General features: G+C 46.1%; 1 protein-coding gene across 2 annotated transcripts in view; it reads right to left on the reverse strand.

Annotated features, from left to right (window-relative positions):
* BARX2 (BARX homeobox 2) overlaps window positions 1-25,538 on the reverse strand; it is a 64,497-nt gene that overhangs the window by 36,119 nt on the left and 2,840 nt on the right. The window contains exon 1 of one of the 2 annotated variants that reach the window (XM_072954010.1): window positions 14,849-15,026. The exons of the other annotated variant lie outside the window; for it this stretch is intronic. Coding sequence (XP_072810111.1) covers window positions 14,849-15,011 — 163 coding nt within the window. The 5' untranslated portion in view covers window positions 15,012-15,026. Of the gene's footprint in view, window positions 1-14,848; window positions 15,027-25,538 lie in introns of those variants that run through there. 2 annotated transcript variants of the gene reach the window in all.

Raw genomic sequence — 25,538 nt, forward strand, 5'->3', positions numbered from 1 at the left:
CATAAGACAGATAACAAGGATTCACTGTGTAGGAAACTATATTCAATATATTGTAATAACTTATAATGGAAAAGAATCGGAATATATACATAACCAAATCACTTTGCTGTCCACCCTAAATGATACAAACACAGTATTGTAAATCAACTTATAAGTCAACAAAAAATATAATAAATAAAATTAAAACCCTTTGTCCTGGAAGTCATAGTCTAGTAGGGAGACAGGGAAGAAATATACAAAGGTACCTGTTAAGCCAGGCACGCAATGAAACGTGGACTAAGGATTCTAAGGATGCTGGAAATTCAGAAAGAGGAGTGAACACTTCTGCCTGGAATGTTCGGGGAAGGAGATGCCATGAGCCGCTCCGATTAAGAGAGAGGATTCTGATGGGCAGGAGGAAGGAACGCAGGCATCCAGGCAGAGGGAGCTGTGTGACAGAGGCATAAAGGCAAAAGCCTACAGGACAGGTCAGGGAGGAAGGGCCACGGAAGGTACCCAGACACTAGCCTTAGACTGTGACACGGTTTCCAAGAGTTGAACCTCCGCTGTCTCGGGAAAGTCACTGTTTCTCCTCTGTTCTCCCAAGAGTCCACAGGGTAACGTGTGTGCTTTCCATCCTGTCGTATTTCGTATTGTCATCCAAACAATTTTATCATCTTTAAACATGAAGTTATAGTAGCAGTTAGGAAACAGTTTCCTTAGCCCTGGTCAGCGGCCTGAACTAAGAGTGTCCATGAAGAGACAGACAAAAGAGAAAGCTGATGGAGACTGGTCAGAGGTCAGGAGACAAAACTCAGGACCCTCCAGAGCTTCGTGCCTGTGAGCTGGCAAATGGTGCACCATTAAATAAATGACAGCTGTCAAAAGAAAGACCTGTTTGGGAGGGAGGGGCACAGGACTTAAGCGTAAAGTCATCACCTCTGCTAGACAATCATCCGTCTCCTACCCACCAGAGGGCGAGGAGCCTACCGCAGGCACACGAAGGAAGGCTGTTTTATTACACTCGGAATTATTAGAGTTGGAATGTCTCAGAACTGCTGTGTGTCCAGGGGAGAGAAATGCTTCTGCCCAAATGCTCTGAGGCCTTAAACCCCTCGAAGCATTAAGGGACTGGCTTTTACTGCATCCGATGGAAATCTCTCTCAGATCAAGCGATGGTCACAGGGATGCAAAATGCAGATCAAGAGGATATACGTACGAATGTATATATAACCCACGGATTTTTTTTTTTTTGCCTACTTCCCAATTGCATTGTTTATGCAGCTGTTCACAAACTCGGCTTCTCTGTTTATTTTTGTCCTTAGAGGAAACAGAGAAGAGGGTTCTGCCTATTAGGCAAGAGAGATCAAAGAGTCCCCTCCCCAGCCTGAGAGGGGAGCACGCTAAAGCCTTCCATCTGAGCAGAGATCAAAACAAGCCTGGTGCCCTCCAAATGCCTCCTCCACCAGAAAGCTCCCAACGGCACCTGTCGGAAGCCTCCTCTCACTGCTCACACCAAATGGACAGGCCTTGTGTGTTCCTGGGGAGGAGACGTGAAATACCAGCGAGGTTCTCCAAAGAGAAAGGCATTTCCCACCAGCTTCATTAAGACAACATCACTCTCACTGAGCAGGTAGCCTCTCTGTTGTTTCTGAACCCAGCGGGAGATGGGCCCCGAAAGGTCAAGCTGATAAGCTAAAGGTGTCTAGCGGTTTACAAGGGGACTCGGGAGCCGGCAAATGGCAAACCCTTGCTTTCTCTCTTGGGCCAAGGGGGGGAAATGGACGCCCTCTGTGTTGTCCTTCCTGGTCTCTGCTGTGCGTCACCCTCTCAACTGGTTCTAATCACCTGGAGCAAGACAAGAGGAGTGACATCTATTCCTGGCACCATCTTGGTTGGCACGAGACAGGCCTGCCCTTGCAGCCCGTGAATGGGGCATTGTTCCCGAGACAGCCTGCGGCCTCCCGTGATGACCTCTCCCAGCTGCCTGCGCTCACTTCAGGACGTGGCGACAGCTCTCAGAACTGTAACAAGCACGGCGCTGTCAGCATGCGTGGCTATGGGTCTCCAGGGTTCTCCTTCTCAAAGACTTCAGGGTGAATGGATACTAGGTGATCTCTCACGGAAGCTTTGATCGAGTCGTTACTGCGAACGGGCATCTGGTCCAGCAGCCCAGCCCTCGCCCTGACGCTGTGCCTTCAGAAAAGCTGAAGTTGCCATGTGATTCCCAAACCTACTTTGCAGGGGAAGCAATCAAGAGTGATCGAGCGAGAAACGGGCGAGGAGGCTACGCTACTGCTCTCACGTTCAGGCCCCCACGGTCCGACACCAGATCCCCAGCAGGAAATGCCAGTCGGTTGTACGGGAAACATGAGAACCAGACGTGGCAGCAGAGACAGGCCTCCCACGTCACCACCAGCTAGGGACAGTCTTGTGCCCGTGAGCACGGTGGCTAAAGGTGGACAGCATGTCAGGAAACGCGGTCCGAGGTGGAGGCTGCCGCTGGAAGGATGAAGGCTGAGACACTAGGAGCCGCCTCATGGGTGAACTGGGTATCACATCCAGAGGCAGATGCAAACGTCACACCACCTTTAAGTACATCCAAGAATTGATGCAGAAAGCCCCCAGCTGCCGTGATACAAATTAAGTTGCAACACTGCCCTGTTACATCCACTTCTGTCTCTCCCACCATCTACTCTGTAGGCAAGAAGTAGTGGAAAGGAAGAGATTTCGAAGTAAGCGACCAATGGTGATGACCACCCCAAACCCGCTCACTCCTGACTAAGAACCGTAAGGAGGCTGAGGAAGCCCCGGGGCTCAGAGCTTGGTGACGCCCGGAGCTGCCAGGGAAGCCGTGGCAGCTCAAGGATGTGGCCAATCCAAGGACCCCGCTGGTCCTGGCTAATGCCAATTTCTCCAAATATGGTGCCTCTACATGAAGAAGTGATTTACAAATGCTCTCCGCCTGCTCTGAACAACTTCTTTACCCTGAACGGTTTGAGCTCCTGACTTGGCCAGAATTACCTTCTCCCTGGACTGTCTTGTCTCTGTCCGACATGAAGCTCTTCATGGATTTTTGTGGTTGTTTGCTTGTTTGTTTTGGGTCTCCCTCAGCATCTAGAATGTTCTCTCACATAGTCTGACATTCAATTAGCAATTGTTGACTGATTGATTGATTTCTCCTTTAGAGGATCTACTGGAAAATTGTCACAAAAGGAGGTAATCAACCGGTTAATCCTCTGACCACTGAACTCTCAGTATTTACAAACATTGTGACATGTTTCCGGTAACGTCTGAAACGTTAAACTTCATAAAAGCGTTTCATAAATAGCTTGTTTTTCTCTTTATAAAATCCTAGAAATGACAGGGCACTACAGACGGCAGCATTCCAGTATCAAACAGCCTGCCGAGCCCGGGCTGATTTTTACCCCAACTCCCTCATTCCTTCAAACAGCTGTTGTATCACGTCTGCTTGGACACCACACCCAGGAGTTTACACACACACTTTCTCATTTTATTGCTGGGTTAAACTGCCATAGTGGGTATTATTAAGCCTTTTCTAGAAATGAGGAAATGAATGCCAAGTGTGTCTGAATAATTTGTCCCAAGTGACACGCTTCATGGTGAGGGACTTGGACTTCAAACCAGATCTGTGCCTTAAAAAGCTGTAGGCTTTTATTAACACACAATGTGTTATTAACACACAAGGTTTCCCAAAGAATCCTTGAAAATCCAGAACTAAACTCCAAGCCTCAGGACCTCAGAGGAGCAACCATTTCACTTCATCCCACACACAATCATTTACATTTGTTCAAACACTTCTATGGAAGGATCTGTCTTTCACATATGTGCTTTTTCTTTATCTACCTCCTTATCATAAACCTCAATCTTCTTACTCTCCTTTAAGCCAAAAAACAGGTGCTTAAGTCTTCACCATGCTAAAGAACAAAAGCGTCTTCCTGACTCATGTCTGTCTCTAACAATGTCTCTTTTCTAGCTTGGCCAAGTTTCTTGCAAGAGGATATTACCTCCACTTCCTCATTTTACGTTAACTCCCAAGTTGTCTGCCATGTTGATTCTGCCCCAGCCATTCCCATGAAAGCCACGTGTCCAGGTCATCAGCGATCGTCTCCACATCCAGACTGTGTCTCTGGCACTGCTGGGCCACAGACCACTGCTCTGGAAACCTTTCAGCCTTTAGTCCATTGGATCCCTCAGCTACATTCAACACTGCTGATCACCCATTCCTTTTGAAATTCTCTCCCTGACACTGATTTTTCTTTTCTCTCTCTGAGTAGGGCTTTGCTTAGATTCCTGACTCTCTCCTGCCCATGAGGTGCTGGGTTCCCCCTGGGCTCCATCCTTGGCCTCTCCTACCACTGCCTGAGTTCATTACCTCATCCCTGCATGATGTCAACAGCTTCCTAACTGGTCCTCCTGCCTTCAGGCTTGTCCCTGTCAAGGTCACCCTCCATAATGATTCTCCCCCAACCCAAATCCAATAGTTATTCCCTTGCCAAGACCCCTGCCATGACTCTTCCCAGCCGATAGAACCAATCTCCCGGCACGGGCCCCTCCTTTCCAACCCCTCCTCTCGGCACCTGCTCTCTGCAGTCACATCCTATTCCTACTGAGCTGCCCACGGTTCCCAGACACATCCCGTGCTGTCTCAAGCCACTTCATCTTTGGGCATATTTCTCCTCACCCCAGGATGCCCCCAGCCTCGCCCCAGGAGTCTCCTTCCCCTGGCAAATTCTTATTCATCCTTTAAGATTCAGCTTGGGTTTTCTCATTTATAAGAACTTCGCCAGCCTCTGCTGCCTCCTATGCAGACTGGGCTGAATCCCTTGCTTCGTGCTCCCGCGGTGCCTCCGCACTGACCATCCACAGCCCTCTCCACAGGGTTTGCACTGACTTGTAATACGTTACTACTCGGTAAGCTCTTTGGGGGGACAACGCATTGTTGCAGCTGCTCCCTCAGCCTGGCGAAGAGTAGGTGCTCGTTGAATGTCTTCTGCCCTGACTCAGACCTCTGTTTCTCCTCTGCTAAATAAAGATGCTTTGGATGACCAGCGTGAGTACATTTCGGCCTATGATTCTAATCCCAGAACCACAGACTCTCCAGATCCAGGAGAAGCGGCAGCTGGCTTAGAGTTGAATTTGTTCTCTTGGCTCCAGAATCACTCGTCCCCTCACTTCACCCCTCCGGTTGATTGGAAAGTCTCTGCGCGAGAACAGAAATCCAAATGACGAGCCGTCTGATTAACTACACTCCCAGAGAGCCTGCAGCGCGGAGGCGCCACGTGTCACAAATGCAGTGCTAATGGGCTCATCTACCAGGTGGGCGTGAGCTGGCCCCGGACCAGCACAGAGGTGGTCTGTACGATGTCCCCTGAACGGCTATCGACAAAAGCAGTTATGCTTTTTGTCTTTCTGAAAACATTCTTGGGGTTGAACTGCAACCCAGAAGGGCAGGTTGTCGGGGGAGGGCACAGTACAGGGGTAGAGCACATGCTTAGCATGCACGAGGTCCTGGGTTCAATCCCCAGTGCCTCCTCTAAAAGTAAATAAATAAATAAGCCTAATTACCTCCCCCCTCCCCAACATTAAAAAAAGAAAAGCTAGGTTAAGGAGTTAAAGTAATCCAGCCTGATTTTATCTGAGCCACTGTGTTTCTTTGAAAACACAGTTATCCTTTCTGAGGACAAGAAAACTCAGAGTTACGCAGCCCCCTTCGCCTACAAACCCTACCACGACCACTTGGCTCTCTTGAGGTTTCACAAGGCAAGTATTTGAAACGAAATCAAACTCAGCTTTTGCAAATGGTGCTGAACTGTGTTCTGTACAAAGCAGACTAGCACATTCCTGATCTCGCATGCAGACTCTGATGAACTTAGCCAACCAAACGATGGCTACACCAGAATCGAACATACTCACGCTTGAAGCTCTGAAATTCCAATGGGAACAGCAGTGCTATATTTTTTCACCTGTTGCAATCAGGATTTCAATATTTTACAATGAACTGTGAATGGTTAAATTCTCAATTAAATTTACCTCAGGAAAACCTTTACTGGGCATCTGCTTGGAGCAGGCAAACATTTGTACATATGTAACCATACTTTGCATTTTCCTCAGTTTGCTATGTTATATTTAAGAAGCTCCAAGTACTTCACCAATGAGCATAGTATCTCTGCTGGAAAGGAAAAGAGTTCAAAAGAGTGAAACAACTCACCCTTGTCCCTCTGGGGGCTCATCACAAAATTAAACGTAGACTCAGTACATCAAATGAACCTCCACTCTTGGTAAAACACAGAGCCCCACCTTCACCAAGAGACATGGATACTATCCTAACCCTCCAAGGCAATAAAGAGGAAAAGGGGAAGAACAAAAGAAAACAGTAATTCGCCCGAATGGTCTGCACTGTCCTTCCACGACACATGTGTGAGGCTGAGTTCATGCAAGTTTATTTTTAAAACACAACTTTCTTCTTAATTGTAGTTGATGAACAACGTTGTGTTAGTTTCAGATGGACAGCAGACTGATTATACATATGTATGTATGTTCTTTTTCATATTCTTCTCCATTATGGTTTATTGCAGGGTGTTACATATAGTTCCCTGTGCTACACAGTCAGACCTTGTTGCTTATCTACTTTCTATACAGCAGTTTGTATCTGCTAATCCCAAACTCCCAGTTTATCCCTCCCCCACCCCTCCCCCTTTGGTGACCATGAGCTTGCTTTCCATAAAGCACAACTTCTAAAGAGGCACTGTAGACAGTGTTGCTGTTAATATTGTACTAACTTGATTTGACATCTACATTTTATACAGACTGGTGATAAAAATATTCACCCTGAAGGTCGTAAGATTTAACCAGCAAAAAAAAATGTGCAGTTATATTCATGACTTCAGGACAATGAACTCCTTTTAGAAACGTGCTGGCTGTGTGAGAACACTGCCCTCAGCCTGCCTCTCCAACCTGCGGTCTGCCCTAATTGCTACCCCTGTCCCGGCCTAAGTTAGGTGCCCCTCGGCACACCCACCTTCCAGCATCATGGAATGTGTTGCGCTGGTCACTTCACAAGTATTTGTCTGCCTCTCCCTCCCACAACCGTGAAGGTAGAACCTTGATGCTCAGTCACCATCATACCTGGGGGTAAGTGCTCAGTAATTTTTTTTATTAATGCACTCTAGTTGAAACAGTAAGTGCTGTTAGATTTTCTTTGTTTTAGTCAGAAAGTTTATAGTGTGACTCACTCCATCATTTAAGGGTTAGATTTAATTCACTAAGGTTTTTAATGCAGGCACTAAGTTTTTGACAAACTTTATTTAGAGTCAGATTTCGTATAAAATCCTCCCCAAATCACAGCCATCTGTACAATTTCCTGTGCACAAAAAGGAAGCGTTTCATTAATAATTTTTATTTCCAAATGGGTCCACACTCTTAAATGATGCTATGAACATTTTTAGGGCATTTTTCGACATCCACTAGCTTCGACCAGATTCGCTCATGAAAAGATGTTCGATACCAGTTACGTGCACCAGGTGACTTACCTTCTTTCAGTTTTTACCACTTTTCATCTCTGAAAGTTTTGAGAGGTTCTGCAGTTATACCGATCATCAACTTTATGGTTCAGGAACGTGGCAAGTGGTGTGACAACGGAGAGCAACGTTCCCCGAGCTGTGCAGGAGCCTTGCTGGTAATCCCACCAGCCTTTCTCCTGGGGCACCGAGGGGCTGAAGGCTTGGGGGCTCCGATCTTTGGAAGCGCAGCCATTGTCTACAACTGCAAGTTCCATCCCGTGTCCTGCAGCGCTCGGCGTCCTCGTCAAATTCCAGCATATTCTATTACTCTGACTTCTTTTTCATGTTCAAGCCGTTGTGAGGAGTTGCTATGCACTGTTTAACAGCTGCCGTTGAACTGCGGTCCGCCACCAACTCGGTTACACTTTAGTCTCATAGATTAACTTGAAATGAACTGTTATCCCTCGTGGTGAAGTACAGCCAGCACAAACTCAGAGAATTTAAAAAAACAGTGGATATTTAATATAGATAAATAAGGCCTTCAATTTAAGGATTCTCCGGTCAGAACAGACCATTCCAGATAATACAGTCTATTAGCTAAGTGTGGCGAGCTGCAGATTATAAATTCTTAGACCCAAAACCACCACCACCACCAAAGTGGGTGTGGGAGGAACAGCAACATCTGGAAACTGCAGGTGTAGCATCGGGGTGGTTCCTGGACAGGAGAAGGTTCAACTGTGTGGAGGAAGTGCGGAAAGCTGAGAAACAGAGAAACACATTCTAACAGTAAGACAAATGAGTAAAGACATGCTGGGCAGGCTGTGACTCCAGCCATCACTGTATCTCCGGCTTTTCACAGATGTGTTCCTGGCTTTCTGATGCAGACATGAGGAAATGTAGGATTCCTTTTCTCTCTCTCTCTCTTTTTTTCAATTTTTTCCCTCCCTTTTTTTTTAATGGAGATATAATTGACATACAGCACTGTATTTGGGGGGAGGGGGTAATTAAGATTGATTGATAGATTTAATGGAGGGACTGGGCCCAGGACCTCGTGTTTGCTAGGCACACACTCCATGGCTGAACTATATACCCTCTTCCTGGATTCTTTTTTCTTTTCTTTTCTTTTTTCTCTTTTTTCTTAAATATATTTCAGAGGTGAAGTCCTGTGCCCATAAAAGATTCAGGAGATCTAGCCCATTCGACCTCCATGGCAAACCCACGAGCTTCGTGTTTTTACACCTACTTCCCCACGGAAAAGGAGAGGCCCAGCAAAGCACAGGGCTGGTCCCAAGTCACCGGGACAGTAGCAGCGCTGCGAACTCAGCCTCCACGACGCGGCCCCACGGCCAGTGCCGTTCCCATCAGGTTTTTCAATCCGACTCCTAAGCTTTCAGAGATTCTCCTTAAAGGCGGAGAGAGTCAGAGCCCACCTCCCACCCCGCAGACGCGGAGCTGGCCCGCTCCCGAGGATGAGGCTGCATTTCTTCTGCGCCCAAGCAGGGCTATTTCAGGCCGGCCGGGCGGCCGGGGAGATTCCAGGGACATGAAAAGCCTCACACCCAGCCCCAAACGCACGGCCTAATCCCGGTGACCTCATTAAGGTCGCCCCTGCAAAGCTGCCGCTTCCTGCGGAGGGAAAGCCCAGGGCCGCCCGGGGCACCAGCCGCCACCGCCCCGCGCGCGCGGCCACCCCAGTCCCCACGACCCACGACAGCAGGGCCCCGAGCAGCGCCGCGGCCGCGGGTCGCGGGCAGGAGGCCTCGTCCCCGCCGGGCAGCAGGCGCTGCGGGCCAGTCCCTGCAGGTCGGCGCAGTGCGCAGGGTGCGGACAAGCCACGGCAGGAAATCAAACCCCAAACTGTCGTGACAGAGTGTATTAGCGGTCTTCTTTAAAGGACGCTAAATAATTGAAGACACTGAAGCCAAAAAAAAAAAGAAAAAGAAATCATTAGGAAAAGTAGCTGTGGCTTCTCATTTGGAAATAAAACTAGACAATCATAGAGCTATTTTAAAGAAGTTGAATTTCAAAGGCATGGCACATGAAAAAGAATAAAATAATGCCATTTGCAGCAACACGGGTGGACCTGGAGGTTGTCAAACTAAGTGATGTAAGCCAGAGAAAGAGAAAAACTATATGATACCACTTAAATGTGGAATCTTAAAAAAAGTGACACAAATGAACTTATTCACAAAACATGAACAGACTCACAGACATGGTTACCGGGGAGAAAAGGGAGTGGGGAGGCGGAAATTAGGAATTTAGGATTAGCAGATACACATTACTGTATATAAAATATACAAACAAGTTTATACTGTAGAGCACAGGGAACTGTATTCAATACCTTATAATGGCCTAGAATGAAAAACAACATGAAAAGGAATATATATGTGTATAACTGAATCACTATGCTGTACATCAGAAATTACCACAACACTGTCAACTGGCTACCCTTCAATAAAAAAAATAAATTAACACATGGAAGGCACGGCAGGTCTCTGTGACTGCGGTTACGTGATTGAATTACTCTGAGCTTTGGTCTTCTTCCCAGGCAAAACCAGCTGAGTGGATCTGGAGCCTTACCCACTTTAAACCTTTGTGCCCTGGCACAACTCTGTAAATGATTTCAAATGCTTTCCAAGGCCTATCTTTTTAAGTTGAAAAAATTTTTTAAATTTATTTTCTAGACTACAAATAATCAGGAGTAGGCAAAGACCATCTTACCTACATAATGCAATACTGCCTGTTGCTCTGGATGACAAAAGCTTACTTAATGTTTAACTTAGAGAAGAAAGTACTTCACATTCAAATGAAAATTAGTCTTTTCAATTTTGTTTATCAAAATATTTACAAAACCTTCATTGTAAAATTGGGCAGAGTTCTTTCCTTTTCCAGTGATTTTTTTTTTATAATAAATGCTTTGATTCACTTAGGAAAAAAAATACATATATCATTGTCAATTCTGGAAAAAAATTTAACCCTAAAAGCAATGAAAAATAAACCCATTTAATAGGTAGTGTGTGCCCCCAAATGAAAACTGTATCTGTGCAAGGAATAGTTATTAATTTTCATTAAGCTCTAAGACTATGCTTTTTCACAGAAGAACTGATTAAATGAGTCCTCCTGATCACTGGTTTTAAAAACGAATTTAACAAGACTGTTGAAGCAGCAAAATCTGTAATAACTGAAAACAACCCAGAAGCCCATCAAAGGAGTGGGTACAGAGACTGAGGAGTATTTATGGCCTGGATGCGATACTGGAGCGAACGTGAGTGAGCTGCGGCCACGCATCCCAGAGAGGACTCTTGAAATCTTTGTGATTCCAGATCTTGGATGCAATGTGAAAAGACAAGTCACAAAAATACATGCAGTGCGGTAACATTCAGATAAAGTTCAAAACCCAGCAAAGCTAAGCAGTCTGTGATTTAGGGATACGAACATGGTAAAACTACAGAGAAAAGCAGGGTGTGGACTGAGAACTGAGATGCTGGTACCTCTAACGGACAAAGAGCCGGGACGGCGCCAGGGAGGGGCACAGGCAGACCAAACGTCCTTTCTCTTAGCCTGAGTGGTGGGCACGCAGGTGTTCATGTACTGTTACTCCTTATAGCTTACACATATTCCATAAATATTTTTATCTACCTAACATCTAATTTTTTAAAAATAGTTTAACAATCAGGTAAAGTTTACTTAAATCATACCTAGCCTGGAACAGTACCTAAGGCAGCGGAGCATGGCAGATAATAAAACAGTGAACTGTGTCCATCCTCAACTCACTTGGCAAATCTGGGCACTGACACACTCCCTAGGGCCTCAGCTCTGCAAGAACTTGACTGTTCCTTGGAAAGAAACATGTCCTCATCATTCTAGGGGTGTTTTTATAGCCTAGAAATAAGGAACTAGGTAAGGAAGGTCAAGTGAGTTGTAATATAAGAAATTTTTTTTAATGTTACTGAAGATCTATTCTGTACCCAGCACCATTCTTTTGAAAATAAGAAGTTCTTCAGGCATCTAAGCTCCAAATGAGGTAACAACATGTCCCCATGTGTGACAAGGTTTGCTTTTCTCCTCTGCTCTTCCTCCCATATTTTTTGAGAAGGGTTTTTGTCTTTCTGTTAACATCACAGAAATCAGAGATTATCCCTTAATGTACTCAGTCTCTATACAACCAAGAATCTTCCTTCCTCTCCTCTTCCTACTGTCCCACCCAAGAAGAGGTCTCTCTCCCTGCTTCTTTCTATCAGCTTCTTCATCTATTAAATGAAAGAATAGCATCTCACATGATCGTGGTGGGAATTAAATACGTTAATTCACGGAAGGCATTCAGAGCAGTGCCTGGTACGTGGTAAGTATCATGTAAGTGTTTGCTGTGACGTTCATTTGTTTTTATATTTATGTTGTTTATCATTATTATTGTCATTTTGTGAACTTCAACTCCGATGTGGAGTAAGGAAATTAGATGCAGCGTGGACCACATGTACACCTCTTCCAGGGAGAATTTTCACCAGCAACATCAATCATCTCCTCCTCTGAAGTGACTCTACCTTCTACTTGTCCTCACCCCTCTCCACTTCATTCCAAAGTCAGGGGCAAAATCCAAGTTGCTGAAGAAACCCAACAATGACTAGGAAGCTAGCACCGAATCAGATTCATTTCAGTGTCCCGCTTGCCAAGGGCTTCAGTACTCGGGGCTGCTCTGGAAAACTGAAGCCTCACCCGGACCCAAGTGCCTTAACCAAAGTGAGGGTGGACTGAGGTCCCGAGAGAACCATGCTTCGTACTTCCTGAAAGGCCTGGCAGCCTCGGACTGAGAGCTGACAGTTCCCAGAGGCACATATAGATGTGCATTTGCACAGCAATTAAGTGCTTTATCCAGCTATGCAAACCCTTCCGGGTGGGGCTGTGTGAACGTGATTGCACAATGTTTGCTATTATCACTATTATTTCAAAAGACTGGCAACAAATTAAAGTCAAACGAGAAGCCTATAAAAGTCACCCAAACCTCAAACTAGAAAACGTCAGGAATTGTGATGCTCCCAGCCTCTCAGAAGCTGTCGTTCTCAAATTTCCTTTGGGAAAACCAGAGAGGCTTAGGACCATGAAGAAAAGTCCCCCAAATTCAGTGGTATCGCAACCACTTTCCTGCAAATATTTCTGACCCCTCTCTCTGTGCGGAAAAATCGAGTGTTGTTTCTAGAAAGGTTTGGAAATGTGTCCGTTTTGCTAAGGGCCTGACCTCAGTCTAAGAGAGTCCTTGCAGAACTCTGCACGACGCTCCCGCGTTCAGGTCTCCCACATCACAGGGTAACACAACCGCGGTCTGGGGTTTTGTGCCCCGGAATGACATCATACTGCGTGGACCAGGAGCAACTTCATTTCACAGCCCAGGAACCCTGCTGCCAATACTCCTGATCAAGAGTTTGCAAACTTGTCCTGTGAAGGGCCTGAGAGAAAATATTTTAGGTTCTGCAGGCCACATTCTCTGGCAAAACGACTCAATATGGACACAAATGGGAGGGACTGTGGGCCAGTAGAACTTTAGGGACACCAATATCTGGACTTCACAGATGTCTCACGTGTCATGAAATGTTATTCTTCTGATTTCTTTCCTCCCAGGCACAGGTGTGAAAACCACTCTTAGCTCATGGCAGAAGGAAGACAGAGGAGGTCCGAATTCGGCCCCCGGTCTGGTTGTCCAGGGAGCGCAGTCATGCCCGGGACGGCCCCGAGACTGCTCAGCTCCCTCCCGTGAAGTCTGCACGTTCACCTCGTTCATCTTTGCAGGGCATTAAGTTGAGACTCCCTAGTTAATCACTCTTCCCCAAAACAACACCGGGGAGGCGGGCGTGTTTTATCAGCAGCAGAAAGTGAGGCCATGAGTGGGAGGAGGGCCGAGAGGGAGGCTTTCTAACAGGATTTCCACCTTGAACTCTGCTCTCACGCTGCCTTCTCCCCTCGAGTGCACGTGACTTCCTGCACGAACACTGTGACTGCATCATAATGAGGTAACCACCGGGATGCTGAAACTCGGGAGTGCATCATTAACATCTATATGATAATTAGGCAGCCTGGGCAGCTGGGCAGGCCGTTGCCCCATCCCACGGCATCAGCCGCTGTCAGTTATGAGGAACGCCTCTGATAATAAGCACGTACTCACGAGGCAATTTCCAAAATGAAGTGTTCCATTCTCATTTTCAAATCTGTTTTCCCACTGTGGACAAGAAATGCTGAGCAAGCATGTCAGGATCCCGTGTTGCAGGACAATGACTTGCTTCCTTCCCCGCCTCCCCTCCCAGATCCCTGCCGGCTCCCCCTCCTGCTGGAATATAAATGCTTTGCCTCTCTGAGTTCACCAGGTGAGCAGGATAGTCTCAGCAAGCTGCCAAACACCCACATCTCCAACTGAGTCCTATTTCCACGATGGTTCTGAGGCGCCTAGGGGACCCCGTCAGTGTTCTCTCCACAAAGCACTGTGATGGCAAGTCCACCTGTCCTGCCCCCACCTGCCCTGAACCTGGATGACGTCACTAGAGACTGCTCGTAGGAACCCTCACTATACACAGGGGATGGGGGTACTGCCCTGGTCCCTGGGGCTTCCTCCACACCATGAGGGGGGCTTCATTCGCCTCATCAAAAGAATTTTTCTAAAGGGGGTGGGAGGAGATAAATTTGGGAGGTTGAGATTTACAAATGTTAGCCACTATACATAAAAATAGATTTTTAAAAAAGTTTCTTTTGTATAGCACAGGGAACTATGCTCAATATCTTGTAATAACCTTTAATGGAAAAAAATGGAAACGAATATACGTATGTATATGCAAGACTGGGACACTGGGCTGTACACCAGAGATTGACACATTGTAACTGACTGTATTTCGATCAAAATTTTAAAAAAATGTATCACTCCTAAAAAATAAAAAGAACTTTTCTCACCCTGTGGAGGGGAGTCACCAGTGCAAGCATTTCATCAGCAGATACTTGGCTTCCTAAGACACTGTGACTATTCAACACAACTCCAGGAAAACAGCCGTGCAGAACCCTGCGCGTGCAGCCCTCTCCGCACGGCGGCCAGAATGCAACCGTAAACAAGCCACGCCAGCACCTGCAACTTGTCATACAGGGGCTTCCTTCGCAGCTCCCTCTGAATCACTGGGCCGCTAACCTACTAGGACGATGGGCACCCCCCCACCCCGCTGCCTCTCTCCACACCGCCCGTTAGAAAAGCAGGTGCCAAGTGAACTCCTTTTCTCTCTCAGCCCTTGAGGTAAGGGGATGAAACTACTCGTATCCTCCCCCCAAAGAAAAGACCGTCCCTCTTGCTACTCTTCAAAGAAAAAGACAAAACTAACCGTGCTGAGACGTTCTGCCACTTTTCTTCGACAGTTCTCGAGATGCACGGCAGCGTGATGACACAGCTCCTGGGGTGCCTGATCCCGGGCTAGTCTTGTGAAAAACAAAGTAACAAAGCACGTTCTGGGATGCCGCAGTGCCTGGCCTGCTTGTGCCCCTCATATGCGAATCTACAACCTTCTGAATTCACATCATAGAATAGAAAGGTGGGGGGAATAAAACATACCTATTCATGAAGACGTGAACGTAAACATCTCACAGACCACCCAGGTTGCAAGAACCCTTAAAAGGCATCCAGTCCAGTGGCAGAACCCACAAGAATGCCCCAGGGTGAAAGGGTTGTTTTTTTTTTAAGGACATTTAATTTTTCTTGAGCTTCATTCACCAAGAATAGTCATCTTTCTCTGAAGGGCTGTGCTTCAGCCAACTGAGATGAGGTTATTATTATAAGGTAATTATTGGTAATACAAGCTACCAATTACTGAGCATTTGCGTGCCAGGAACTAAGCTAAGTGCTTTATACATCATCTCACTTAACCTACATGGCTAACCCTCTTAGGTGGTTATTACCGAGTTCCTTTTATAGATGAGGAAACAGTGTCAGAAAGGTGAAATGACCTGCCTAAGGTCACACGGATAATAAAATACAAACACCACCAGGGTCACCTGACGCGAAGTCCACCCACTAGAACGACTTTACTAATGGCTTCATATGTTTGAGTCACAGGATGTACTCCCTCAATCTTACCTGTGAGCTGTCATCGACACTATAGTGATTCCCAAAGCTGACTTTTCGTTTTCATCTTTTTAAAAACAGAGACTCACAGAACCCACGCCAGCCCAACTAGACACGTGAAAACAGTTAATTCCTTATGCTTTTGCTTTAAGTGATACCCAACTAATGGCCAGACTTTTTTTTCCCCACTGAACCTAATAATGAGTATTTCATGAAAAATATTCCAAGTCTTTTAACTGTCAAAGCAAATGGCAGGTATTTAGTGGTTAAGGGTTTTCTCTCTGTTCACAAGAATGAATGAATGAACGGGAATCCCACTCTTGACTCCCACAGAAAAGCTTTCTTCAGTAACCACAATCCATGGAAGCACCATGACCACAGGAGCCTTGGGACGCCACCCAGCCACGGACACTGACGTCCGGAGGCAATGGGTGAGCTCACGGTCACCCAGGGGATGGCAACAGGTCTCCAATCCTCCAGCCACTCACTTCCTCCAAAGAAAGCACTGCTGCTGGGGGAGGGTAGAGCTCAGTGGCAGAGCGCGTGCTTAGCATGCATGACGTCCTGGGTTCAATCCCCAGTACCTCCATCAAAGTAAATAAACAAGTAAGTAAACCTAATTACCATCCAGACCCCCCGAAAAGACAGCAGTGCTGCTTAGGATTCGTATGGAGTTGCTCAGAGCCCAAATAAACACAGGACATGAAAGACACACTGGCACACAGAAAATGGTCATAAATATGTGTAAAGGAGTTAATATGTTCAACGTGAATCCGTAGGGAGCTGGCATACTCACTGCACCTCTCTTTACATAAAGCAAGGACCCCCCCATGGAAGGAGACGGACTTGACTTCTAATCGACACTCCTCCGTGTGATTATGTAGAGGATGGAGCTTTGTGTGGAAAGAGACAGACCTGAGTTCCAGTGTCAGCACTGCCACCTCCTCACGTGACTGTGTTGCCATTTTCTTAACCTCCCAAGGTTCCCTTTCCTCACCCGAAAAGCAGTGATGATAATAACCATTTCTGACAGGCTTTCCGTTTAGTTTACAAGCCTTCATGCAGACAAGCACCCAGTGCCTGGCACACCGTTACCCTTCGTAACTGTTGTTATTTTTATTTTGCAGTTCCCTAAAAAGTGGCACATGTTCTGTGTATGCAGCTAATTGTGCTAACTACCAAGGCTCAATGTCCCAGTAAAAAAAAAAAACAACAGCCCTCCACCAGGGTATTCCTTTCTGCCTCCTCTGAACTGAGGGCTGAAAGCGTGCTTCCCAGATACACAGCTGTCTCGCGTGCTAAGAGCAATAATGCGTTGCTGAAATATCCAGGAATAACAAAATTAACAACATCCTCCCCAGAAAACCATCCTCTGGGCTGATTCACCAATCATTTCAATAAAATGTTCAGTGGTGAAAAAAGAAAAGACGTGGAACTTTATTAAAATACGTCCCTTTCCCACAGGGAAACGTGTTCAAAGCTGCCCTGAATATCCCACATCCTCATCTGTCCTTTCCCAAGTAGGTCCAAAGACAAGCTCCAAGGTGCACCCGTCAAACGGTCGCCAGTGAGCTGACTGCAGGGCAGCAGGCTTGCGGCCAGATTTTATCTTGGACAGACAGCCGCAGCCCTTTGGAACATGTCTCTCGATGGTGTTCACTCTGTTCACAGCCTTGAGCCTGGCCAGCCCACTTCATGAGGGCTAAGATTTCACTGGAGGGACCCAGGATGGGGACAGAGAAGGACACAAATGAAGTTCCAGTCTGTTCGAGTCACCGTGGCCATCCTGTGTGTCCATCCGGGGAAGATAAAATGCAGAGGGCCTCGCTCCTGCCACCCTTCCTGAAGGTCTGTTCACTGGCAGCAAATCTGATAGGTCCACCAGCCCTTCAGTCACGTCCAAGTCGGCCACCCGCCTCTAGAAGCGATCGTCAGCCCCTGCTGACCACAGCCACCCTGTCCAGTACCCAGGAAAGCACGGCGACCCTGGCCACCGGCGGCTGGGGTGGGACGTGGCCCTGAGCGCTGGGAATCACTTGCTTCCCTGTTCCTGTGTGTACTCAGACAGAGAGAGGTGATCTTTGAGGGGGAAACGCTTTGGCAGCCTCCTGGCTACACACACTGTTTCATTCACACCAAGGAGTCCCTTCCCTATGGAGGGACACAGAAAGTTGGTGCTCCCGAAGGGCCAGACTTTTGTTAAAATATCTTAAAGCAACGTTTCTCAACTGGAAGTATTTTGCAGAGAAAAGACGAATGTCTTGGCTGTTAAGACACGCTGAACAAAGCACCTGCCACCACAGATGTCCCTGGAGAGTAACGTGGTCCAGGTTAACCTCTCCAAAGCACAGGACCACCGCTTACCATCTCTGATAGACAGCACGCTGTGCAGTTACCATGGCAACGGTTCTCCTCCCTTCCTACCAATCCCTGACCCCACACCTCGAAGTTTTAAAGTCAAATCATGGTTACAGAAAATAAAAAGAACTCAGGCAGCTTATATGCCAATATCGACATGATTGGTCCCTGCTAAGAAGCTACATTTTAACATTTTTTGATTCTTCAGTATTCACAGATGTCCCTAGACAATGTTTTAAGTTAAACTGTCAACAGTAATGACCACTGGTCAAAAGCCAAGGCTGGTTTATCACATGAGCAGATAGGTATAAAAGCAAGTGCAACCAAAGGCAATTAATTGTGTAAATGAATATGTGTATGTACACGCATGACTGGGACACTGCTGTACACAGCGATGGGCACACTGTAACTGACCGAACGTCAACTTAAATAAATCAATATTAAAATAAACATACATAGGGTTATACATTTTTGCTATTGTAGCCATTTACTTACTGTTACATATTTATTTTCAATAAAAAGTAAATTCTTTAAAAAAAAAGGCAATTTACTGTGACTTTAAACATTATTAAGAAGAAAGGAAAAAACCTAACAACTCTGTGTGCGTGTGTGTGTTCCAATAAAACTTTACTCACAAAAGCAGGCTGCAGGCAGGATCCGGCCTCTGCTCTGGAACAGGAGCTGGAAAACTGGCCCTTGGGCCACACCTGGTCTGAGGTCTTGTTTTTGTTTCTGTTTTTGTTTTTAAATTGAAGTCTAGTCAGTTTACAATGTTGTATCAATTTCTGGTGCACAGAATAATGTTTCAGTCATACAGGTACATGCATATGTTCCTTTTCATATTCCTTTTCATTACAGGCTACTGCAAGATACTGAATGTAGTTCCCGGTGCTAGACAGAAGAAACTTGTTGTTTATCTCTTTTATATACAGTAGTTAGTATCTGCAAATCTTGAACTCTCAATTTATCCCTCCCTCCCCTCTTCCCCTCTGGTGACTGTAAGTTTGCTTTTTATGTCTGTGAGTCTAAAACCTAACAAGTCTTGCTTGCATGATCATCGATGTGTATTTGGGGAAAACAAACACCACACACACTTCACCAGCAATTCCTTCCAGCCCTAGCGCACAGCTCGGAGCCCGTTTATTCACATGCCAAAGCATTACTTGGGGGAAGAGCGGTTACCGTGGTGATAAATGATGTCCCCGCCCAGTCAGGGGAGGTGAGTGAGATCCAAAGCCAATTTCAGAAGCTGCAGTGGTGGTTTTAGGGTGAGCTGGACACATGTGTCTAATTAAGTTCTTCTTTTGCCACTGTGAGACTGTGTACAGGAATCTCTGGAGCTAAAAGCTTCGGTTTCACGATAGAAAGCTATTAAGCAAGCCCTCAAAAGTCCCCCAAGATCAAGTCTCACAGATGTGTGGGGCCTCCTGTGCCATTGTTTTGATGTTTGTATTCTAGAAAATGTCAAACATACAGAAAAGTACAAAGAATAATGAAATAAACATCTGTGTAACCATGAACAAGCTCTGTCAAATCTTAATTTGACTTACATTAGGCCTTTTCTCTTCCTTAATAAATAAATTATTACACAGAAAAGTAAAAATCTATGTGTAGCCCTCCCAGTCCCATGCCCTGGCCTCTCAAAACAATACACAGCATTAGTCTGCATGTTTTCAAGCATTATGTAAATGGTCTTAGACTGTTAAGTATCAACCTACAACTTTTTTTTTCCCCCTCAGCCTTGTATTCCTTAATCTTACTGGTATTAATACAAGTAGATCTGGTTCATTCGTACTCATCACTGCACGGAATTTCACTGCATGAATTAACACGTACGATTCCACTGTTTCCCCTCCGAAGGGCAGTTAGACAGCCAGAGATCTTCCACTATCATCAGCAGCGCAGAAGCGGGCGTCCCTCCCCCAGGGCCCTTTGCACACGTGCGGGGATGGCCGAGGCACCAGCACGGGCGGGGCTGCTGAGCAGGCAGCACGCGTGTTTCTGCAGCTTCGAGGTGTGGCCAGGCTGCTCCCTGAGCAGCTGTACCAAACCACATTCTGACCGTCAGCGAACGACCAAGTCTGTCAGCCAGACTCTTTCTAGTTTATCTGTCTGATGGTTCTGATGAGATGGTGCCTCATTTTCATTTGTGTTTTCCTGACGACCGGGGAGGCCGAACATCCTTTCACGTTCACGGGACAACTAGGTCTTCTTTTCTATGAACTGCCAACCTGTCTTCTTGCCTTTCTTCACGTGGTTTTGTAAGAGACCTTCATATACGCTATGACTTTGGGCAAGTTACTTAACTTCTCTGCTTTCCACTAATAAAGTGGAGAATTCATAAAAAATAATTGGAAACCGATCATAACACACCTAGTCCAGCGCCTGTTACATGCTGAGCACTCAAAAAAAGTCACTATTTCTATTACTGTGATGAGTATGAAGAAGGTTCGGGGTACAGAGTACATGCTTCTTGCATTTCTCCCCACTTCATAGCTCCCTTTGGGATAAAAGCTCAGGACTCAGGGGCTCTCCGCAACTCTCCTGGCTCCGCTTTCTCCGCCAGACTCAGAGTATCAGGACTCTGCTGTTTATAAGTCACCATCAGGAGAACGTGTGAAGTTGATGCTCCTGGGTATTGCTTCAACTAAACATCGAAGTTTCACGTCCTTCAGTCTAGGCTGTGACCTTGTCTGTGAAGTGACCACGATCCTGAATTTCAACAACGGTCATGTCACTGGGTGAAAAGGATTCTGGGAAGAGGGAAGCCTGGCAGGTAAACCGGTGTTAGGGACCTGCTGGGTATTCCTGGGGTGGAAATACAGCCAGGGCTTGATGAGATGCCACTAGGCCCAAGACCACCGCAGATCCCCACAGGTCATAAGTGACCCTCGAGTAAGTGAAGGGACAACCATCCTGTCACTACTGCACACAGAAGTGTTTTCTAAATAATGACCAAACGCACACTGACATCACCTTGGTGGCAGGCACGCTGTGGAAATACTTATCTATCCCCAATATCCAGAAGACCGTGTTCCCAAGGGCACCGTGGGCAGTAAGCTAGAGAGATGCAATAAACATGAATCACGGAAGCTCTGCCTGGACTCTTAACAGATTCAGTTTCATGCTGAGATCCTCCCAACTTGGCTTCTACTCAGTTGCGTCCTGGCCTCTCCCTGGAGAAAGGCCATGCTCATCTTTATGAACGCCCCCCCGTGCATCAGGAAGCACAGAGCTGACCCCCAGGCCTAGCAGGAGTCCTGACGTTGGCCTCCGTCAGTGGCTGGCAGGGCCCTTTTCAGATGCACCTGCACATCACCTCTCACGCAGATTACCTCCCTCCATATTCAGTTTCAACCAGCACTAAGGAAACCAGAGACTTTCCCTGTTGACTCTCCTCCTGTCTTCCGCGGAGCACTTGTGTGTAAGAGTCAACTCCAGCCCAAATATAATTAGACCATCGTCTGGTATCTATCCAGGTGCACTGCTTTCTTCCTTAAATGTGTGCCAAGTTTCCACTTTCAAGAAGTTAAATTGCCATATAAAAACGTCCTGGTGATGATAAGTAATTAGACGCTGTAATGGAAAATTAACTGTGTTTTTATTTAGAGCATTAATTGTAACAAGACATCTCTTTTTCTAACTGTTATTAAGCTACAATAAAAATAAATTCAATCCTGAGGGTCTGCAAAGGTTTTCCGGTTTGAAAAACAAACAAACAAAACAAAACAAAACCTCCCTTCCTGGAACCAGAGTATCTGTTATTTTGTTAATACCACCGAGCTGGTTCAAGGTCCTTGCCCAAACCTTGTTATTAGTAAGTTCTAGCGCCGATTCTCATTCTGTCATCTGTGCCCTGGAAGGAGGAACAACCGTTCCAAAACTCACAGCAGCTGAAACACTGCCAGGCGGGGCGGAGGGGCCTCGCCACATGTGGGGAGTCTCTGCCCGCATGTTCTCAATCCTTCTCTTTTTCTCTTTGTCATGCTCCTTCCAAGAGAAAAGTACCACCTGCAGCAGGGTGGGTCCCATCAGTCCAGTGAGCACCCATGGGCTTTGGAAAGTTCTGGATTAGAAAGCGACTCATCAGCTGTGAGTGGGGTCCAACAACTTCGTCTGTTACCACCGGCAACTTCTGATACCACAGTAAAAGCCCCGCCTCCACAGGACCCGAATGGAAAACAGCATCTCCAAGAGCAGATGCAAAATGAGGCTTCGATCTGTACCTCTCCTCCAGGGCCCACAGCCCTCTAACCTGGTCCAGCTATGAGCTCATCACTGGGTTAGCCACAGGACCAGTGCAAGCAGGGCCCGGCAGGCCCCGTGACACCCACAGACGATCACAGACTTCATACAAATGGGGGAGCCTCAGGTGGCGTGGACCTGACTTCCACCTCTGTTCCTCTTCCTCCCGACCTCAAAACAAAGTCCAAACAGCACCTGAAAATGCTTCTGCATTAACACTGACTCAGTCCTCTGAGGAGAATGCTAAATGCTGGGCGGGCCTGGCCTCTTCCCTCAAGGGGACCCAGCAGGGGTCCCAGTAAAATCAACTTGAGTCATTCACTATCTGTGCATGAACAGAAGTTTCAGAAGCCACCTTTGGTTTGCCCCTCTGGCCGTTGTGAAGGGCACCACGCTACCTGCAAGGCACAATCTAGTGGTTTCAAGAGTTTCAAAGAAACCCACTCTTTCTTTTCCCTATTCCTTCCCTTTTTTCATTGTAATCTCTCTTTACAATCTAAACAAACTTTAACTGTCCTGTCCTTACTGCTCTTCATACAGATTCCTGGGATGTACACACCCAACACGCTTTTCACTTAGACTCCTGGCGTCTGTTACCACCGGCAACTTCGCACTGTCCCCTGGTATCACAAGTTCTATTTTGGATCCAGAGGCACAACCGACACTAGCCGAGCTGCAGGAGACGGGTTTCACAGAAGATTTACTACGGATCCCATTTCAACTGAGTGGTCCTGAAGGAGGGTAACATGGCAGTTTGGGTGCTGATAATACCTTTAGGTGGAGTTCAAAGAGAAAATTCCAGATTGAAAAGGATTAAACTGTCATGACGCTCCCCATCCGAATTCCATGTTGCCCACATAGACTCTGGAGGACGACAAAGATCTTGGCAATGGTTCTCCAGAAGCGTCAGAGAAAAGTTTCAAATACATTAGTCAAGATTAAGATTAAACTTAAATGTAATGGCAGTGACACCACCAAGCAAGTATAAATATGTGTGGAATTAAATGGTTATTGAATCAAATGGGACTGAAGATCATAGACCTTTGGAAAGGCATTTTAACTTGCCAAATTTCAGCACATTTTCCCATCTGCTACTAGAACAGTCAGAACTCCTGGCAAACTACTCACTAGTTAAAACTGACCGCGAAGGAAGCCCTCAGCGCCTCTACTCAGCAAAGGCGTTAGAAGACGGAAGGAGTAAGGGGGCAACAGCTGAAGATTCCAAAAAAGCTCAGCTCCAAATACATCCTGACCCTGATGAGTCCTATACCCTGTGCACCCCTCAATTTATTTGCCCTCACAATGGGAACAGGAGAAGCAGTTATGAGTAATGGCTAATAAAAGCCTATTTGCCCCTGGCAGAAACCCAAATGCTTGTTGATAATGCTCATTTTCCCAGGCCCCCAGTTTATATTTCTCCATTAACATTCCAGGGCCCACTCTCAGGTTCCCAAAGCCTACGGGGTTTGGTCCCCAACTAAAAGACCGAGCTAAGATTTGGAGAATCACTGGAGTCAACTCGTGAATCAGCAGCCGGCTCCCTAACTCCCATAGAAGTCATCACACACGTCCACACCTCATTTCATGTTTCACCGGAATGACACCCAATTTTTGTGATAAAAATGAACCAAAGGACACCACCCCGAAGAACTTGTTTCGCTTGGACCCACCAAAGAATGAAATGTTCTCAAAGCCACCTCCTTCCCCACATGCCCCTTTTAATTGGCTGGCTGACTGTCCCTTGGGTGTGACTGCACGGATCCATCCCGGGTGTGTAACCGAGTTGGGGCAGCCTTCTTGATTTCTGAGCACCCTAGTAAGAAGGGCAGCGCTGTGCAGTGTGGACTGAAACTGCATTTAAGCGCTGACGTGACCCTAGCACATCACAAAAGAAAGCGTGTTCTACCTGGGGAGGTTGGTCTTGATCTCTATAACCCCTTCCAGCTCCAAAATTCAGCAGTCAGCTCCGTGAGACTGGCCACTGGAGGTCACAGAGAAAGATTCAACAGAATCCTTCTGCCCGAGAAGAGGGAAGGAATCAGACTACAGGTGTTAGTGAAATGACTAAAGTCGTGTACTGGTCACGGGTTGCAAAACGTACAAATATCCATGTTCACCTCCCCCTAAACGTGCATGTTTAAGTCTCGTGTAATTCTAGGTTATAAGGAGAAGAAATTTTAATAAGTTATAAGTAATCATGCACAGCAGGTTGGTTTCTCAGTATCCTCATATGAACACTCTTAGGATCAATGTTTTTGTAAAGCAAGCTACTGGTGTTTTCCAAATGCCCGTCAAATTCAGAAACTCTGGCTGCTTCTAAAGACCAAACTGAAAGAGAGATCCTTCAAAAGTAACCCGTGCAGATACCTCTGCAGTCTATTCCGTCCTGAGAAGCCAGTTCCAGTGACTCTTCCACCAAGAAACATTAATCACAACCAGAAAAATAAAACAGCGCACCCAAGAGTTAAATAGCATTTATGATCTCATAGACTGCACCTCATTTTTGGCCTTCAATCACTGTCAACGTTCCAGTATTTACGAGAGATCGTCACTGCCTTCTGAACGGCAACATGTTTCCATTCTGAAGGAGGACTGCTATTATCAGATTTTAAAATATAATTATAGCCAACACGCTATAAACTAAATTAATTCTAAACGTGTTTCACACCTCGTCAATGGTCTGAATGACAAATTTTTATTTTTCCAAATGGAGGCTCTTTTCAGGCGTAGTTTTTTTTTTTAAAGTTTTATTTAAAATTTAATGACAATTGTTCCTTTAGTTTGGCTTTAAGAAAAGGATCCCCTTTCTCAGTGACGTAGGATATCCACTGGGGAACACATCAATTTAGAGAGAGCTTCTGAAAACTAAAATTACTGTATTTTAATAAGAAAGGGCCTGCTCATATAATAATTTTTTGGAAGATGAGTATTTTGTCAAAGTTAGAGTGTCTAATAACCAATTACTGTCACGTGATCATCTCCCTGATGAAAATGTTTCCATTTCTCAGCTTACTTGAATACATGCTCTTCTGCCCGAGGAGATCAGTATCATAACCTGACATCTGGATTACTAAATCTAAACACGGATTGCTTAATTATGCAGACGCTTTTTAAACACTGGAGCTGTTTTTTCCACCACAGTGTTATGTACTTATTGTGCAGGGGGTTCACTTTTTTATCTTAGTTTTCATTATTTTATCTGATGAAACTCACTTTTGTTAGTTATTTAAATCTTAAAACGGCAAACCAAAGGGTGAGAAAGTTCACTAACTTTAATTCCAGTGTACACCTTTCACTTGATTTGGACATTTTATGCGTTGGTTCCACAGAAAGTGCTAAATATTTATGTC

The sequence above is a fragment of the Vicugna pacos genome, chromosome 33, assembly GCF_048564905.1.
Source record: "Vicugna pacos chromosome 33, VicPac4, whole genome shotgun sequence".
Lineage (NCBI taxonomy): Eukaryota > Metazoa > Chordata > Mammalia > Artiodactyla > Camelidae > Vicugna > Vicugna pacos.